This window comes from Chinchilla lanigera, unplaced genomic scaffold, assembly GCF_000276665.1.
Source record: "Chinchilla lanigera isolate Chin_1 unplaced genomic scaffold, ChiLan1.0 scaffold00081, whole genome shotgun sequence".
Classification (NCBI taxonomy): Eukaryota; Metazoa; Chordata; class Mammalia; order Rodentia; family Chinchillidae; genus Chinchilla; species Chinchilla lanigera.
This window is the reverse complement of record NW_004955482.1, coordinates 8,054,295-8,058,121: the sequence shown is the minus strand read 5'-3', so window position 1 is coordinate 8,058,121 and position 3,827 is coordinate 8,054,295. Positions and strand designations below refer to the sequence as shown.

At 62.7% G+C, this 3,827-nt stretch overlaps 1 protein-coding gene across 1 annotated transcript in view; it reads left to right on the top strand.

Moving 5' to 3' along the window:
• Nucleotides 1-117: 117 nt before the first annotated feature.
• The window catches only part of Fam109a (family with sequence similarity 109, member A), a gene marked incomplete in the record, with an annotated part of 5,471 nt that continues 1,761 nt past the window's right edge, over nt 118-3,827 (top strand). Inside the window, 3 exon segments of the mRNA XM_013503647.1 lie at nt 118-1,372; nt 1,717-1,837; nt 3,448-3,827. Of these exon segments, the coding sequence (XP_013359101.1) occupies nt 3,459-3,827 (369 nt within the window).

Sequence of the window (3,827 nt, the reverse complement as noted above, 5' to 3'; positions counted from 1 at the left end):
GGCGGAGGCTGCGGCCGTCCGCGGCCGCCTGCAGGTCGCGCTGCGGGGAACCCTCATTCCCCGGCCGCGGGCGCCCCGGGCCGTGGACAGCCCGCTCACCCCATAAGGGACTCCCCAGACGTGCCCGCCCTCCACTTGGCGCCCCATCCCGCCTTGATCTCCCCGGGGGCGCTCGGCTGCGCCCCCAGGAACTCGGGAGACGCCCACACGAGGCACAAAGGGACCGGCGGCAGCCACCCCTGCGTTACAGCCCCTGAAGGGGGGCCGCCCGGAGCCCCAGCGCTCGGTGCTGACGTCCTTGGGGTCCCTGCTGGACAGCGCTGGACGGCGGCTCTAGGGGTGCTGGGCACGTGCTCTCCAGCCCACGCCTGCCACGCCCTCTCCCACGCCCACTGCTGCGGGGACGCTCGGGCCAGCTGGGCTCACCCCCGGGGCTTGGGGTTTTTGGCTTCCTTCCATGAGGTGAGCGGCAAAATGCCGTGCCTCGGTTTCCCCTCGACCTGGCGCCGGCCGTGCCCCTGGAGCCCTGGGCTGATGACTTGCCTTTCAGACAGCTCCTCTCGTGGACGCTCCATACCCAGCAGGCAGTTTGCAGACTGACTCCTGAGGAGTAACCGAGGCAGCCTTCGCAAGGGGCATGGCTGTCCATGTCCTCCCTGTCTAGACGCAGTTGTAAAAACCTCAGCTCAGAGCAGCCAATATTTTTCAGCGCCTTTCCCCAGTTTGCTCGTGGGATGGCCTTATTTTAGCTTGTTGAAAATCCTCTTCACAGCAGACGGGGTAACTGGGGCTCGGGAAGGTGAAGTGACTTGTCCGAGGTCCTCCAGGCTCAGCAGCTGAGGCAGGAACTTGGCCCGGGGTGCAGAGCTGGGTCGGGGGCAGCTCAGGTCCCTGCATGGCTGCAGACTGTTGAATCAGCAGCAGCAGCAGCAGCGGCGGACTCTGAACTCTCTGGAAAGCAGCGCCAGGAGATAAGGCAGGCAGGGACCAGGCGCTCCCTGCAGGCCGCTGGGGCCTGGGCTCTGCGACTCCCTGTCCTCCCTTTCTTGCCTGTCAGGAGGAGGCAGGGGCCACAGCAGAGCTGGGACTGATGTTGGCTGGTGACCTTGGACCAGGCGGGCCCCCACCGGGCAGCAGGGGGAGGAGGGCTGCTGGGCACCAGGGAAGTTGCTCCTCCTTGGTCTTAAGGGAGTGGGGAGACCTCAAGATCAGTCCCTTCCGGCCTGTTTACTTGGCCATGCTCTTGGCCAACTACCTGGGCGCTGAGGAGTAAACGCTTGATTCCTCCTACAGGTATTTGTGCACCTCCCACCTGGCAGCCCCTGGGGTTTAGAGGGGACCCCTGCCCTCCTGCGGCGGTGAAATGACACCGGTAATCTTGGGTTGGGTACAGGAGGGTGGCAGGCTGCCTCTCTGAGGAGGGGCGGTCGGGCTGAGACCAGGAGAGAGACTTGGCCCCGCACAGGCGTCACAGCAGGGAGGAGGCGCTGAGGGGGGCACGTGCCTGGCACAGCCCGTGGAGGCTGGGGTGGCTGGAGCCAAGGCAGCCAGGGACACTGGAGTCACCTGGCCTTACTGATTGGGTTTGGGGGTGACAGGGGTACCAAGGGCCATTTGCTGAGGCAGGATGCACTAAAGGGGGCAGTGGGACGTCCACAGCTGCCTGCGCAGGGGTCGCGTGCCTTGACCAGGTGCTGTCGTGATCCCGTTCTACAGCTGTGGAATCAGAGGCCCAGAGAGGCCAGCAGCTTGCCCAGGGCCATCCAGCCTGGAGACTGCAGAGCCGCCCCTTGAACCGAGCACACCGCCCCAGAACTGGCAGAAGGCAGCCTGCAAGGTAGGAGGGAGACGGGAGAAATGGGGTCAGGGTCCAGGTGGGTGTCGTTTGGGGGAGAGGGGGTGCCTGAGTCGCATTTTGCAGGGAGAAACTGTGGCTCAGAGAGGGGCAGCTCCCTGTTGAGGTTACACAGCTCAAGGAAGGAAGCGCTTGAGTCTCCCGGGTATGAGGCCACAGCCCTGCCTCCAGGCTGGGACAGGCTAATCTCAGCCACCTCTCACATCGCCTCTGCCAGGATACCTTCCCTGACTGCCCAGGCGGGTGGCACGAGGTGGCAATCAGCCCTCCGCCCTGGGTCAGCTGGCCTGGCTGGCCTCACTCTTGTGCTCCCAGGAGAGCCACCACCCTGACCTCATTCCTCCTGGCAGCAAGTAAGGCACCACCCAGGAAAGGGGGGTGAGCTTTAATTGGGCACCCACTGCAACCAGGGACCTTACCTGCTTCATCTCTTAAGAACTGTAGGTGCTGCCCTACGTAGGTCCTTTTTGTGGCCAGGGGGCATCTGGGGACAGGCATGTGGGTGAAGATGATGACACCGCTGTGGCCACATGCATGGGGTTAGGCCTCCCTGTTGAACAGGGACAGCACTCCCTGCTCCTTTCTGCCTGCGAGCCCAGGGCCCATGTCTTGGTCCAGACTATTTCCAAACAGTTTTGCTTCATAGCTGGTCTCATTTTCTCCTCTCTCCATCTTCCGTACTCTTCCTTGGCCAGATTGGCCTCCAGGTGCCCCATGAGCACACCAGTAGGTCCCTGTCGCAGGGCCTTTGCACATGCCATTCCTGCTGCCTCATGCTGCTGCTCCAGATGTCCTGGGCCCCGTCCTTCCCCTCCTGAGTCTGTCCATTACGTGCTTCTTTCAGCTGCACTAGCATCAGTACCAGGAGGGTGAGCCCTGGCCATCTGGTTTATAGCTGGGTGTCTGGAGCAGCCCTGCCTGACACACAACAGGCACTTAGTATCTGACAGGAAGTTCCTGCAGCTCTGAAGTAGATCCTCTTCATGTCCCTGTTTCATGATGGAGAAACCAGGCCTGAGTCAAGAAGCCAGAACTGGTTATGGAGTTCTGGTCCCTTGGGTGGTAGAAGTCACGCTGCCTGTGATGAGGCCTGGGGTTGAATCTCATCTCTGCCCAGTGCGCTTTGTGACCTTGGGTGAATGACTAACCGCTGTGTGCCTGTTTCCCCGTCTGCCCACTTGGAGTAAGGCCAGTTTCCTGCCTGCTACGCTTTACTGTGGGGCTGAGTTCCTATGTGAAGTACCTGGCCTGCAGTAGGAAGTCTCCACATTATTTTGGGGGACTCTGGTCAGTAGGGGGCAGTGAAGTTGCTTCTGGGGCCAGGCAGAATCCGGTTTGAGTATTTTCTTGTTCGTTTGTTTGAGAAAGGGTCTTTTCAGCCTGGCCTTGACCTCCTGGTGACCCTCCTGCTTCAGCCTCCTGGTTGCTGGGATTACAGGCATCTGTCACCTCGCCCAGCACCTCTTTCTGCTTCTTAGGAGCTGTGTGAGCTCCGCCTGCTGCCTCCCCTCAGCCTCAGTTTCCTCTCCTGTGAAATGGGCTGTTGAGCGCTGTGGTCTCACAGGTAACTTGCTGTTCGGGGGTGGGGACAGGCCCGGCCACCATGAAGCTGAACGAGCGCAGCCTGGCCTTCTACGCGACGTGCGACGCGCCGGTGGACCACGCGGGCTTCCTGCACAAGAAGGGCGGGCGGCACGCGGCCTCGCACCGCCGCTGGTTTGTGCTGCGCGGCAACATGCTCTTCTACTTCGAGGGCCCGGGCAGCCGCGAGCCGCTGGGCGTCATCGTGCTGGAGGGCTGCACGGTGGAGCTGGTGGAGGCGGCCGAGGAGTTCGCCTTCGCCGTGCGCTTCGCGGGGGCGCGCGCGCGCTGCTATGCGCTGGCGGCCGAGAGCCAGGCGGCGCTGGAGGCCTGGGTGAAGGCGCTGTCGCGCGCCAGCTTCCACTACCTGCGCCTGGTGGTGCGCGAGCTG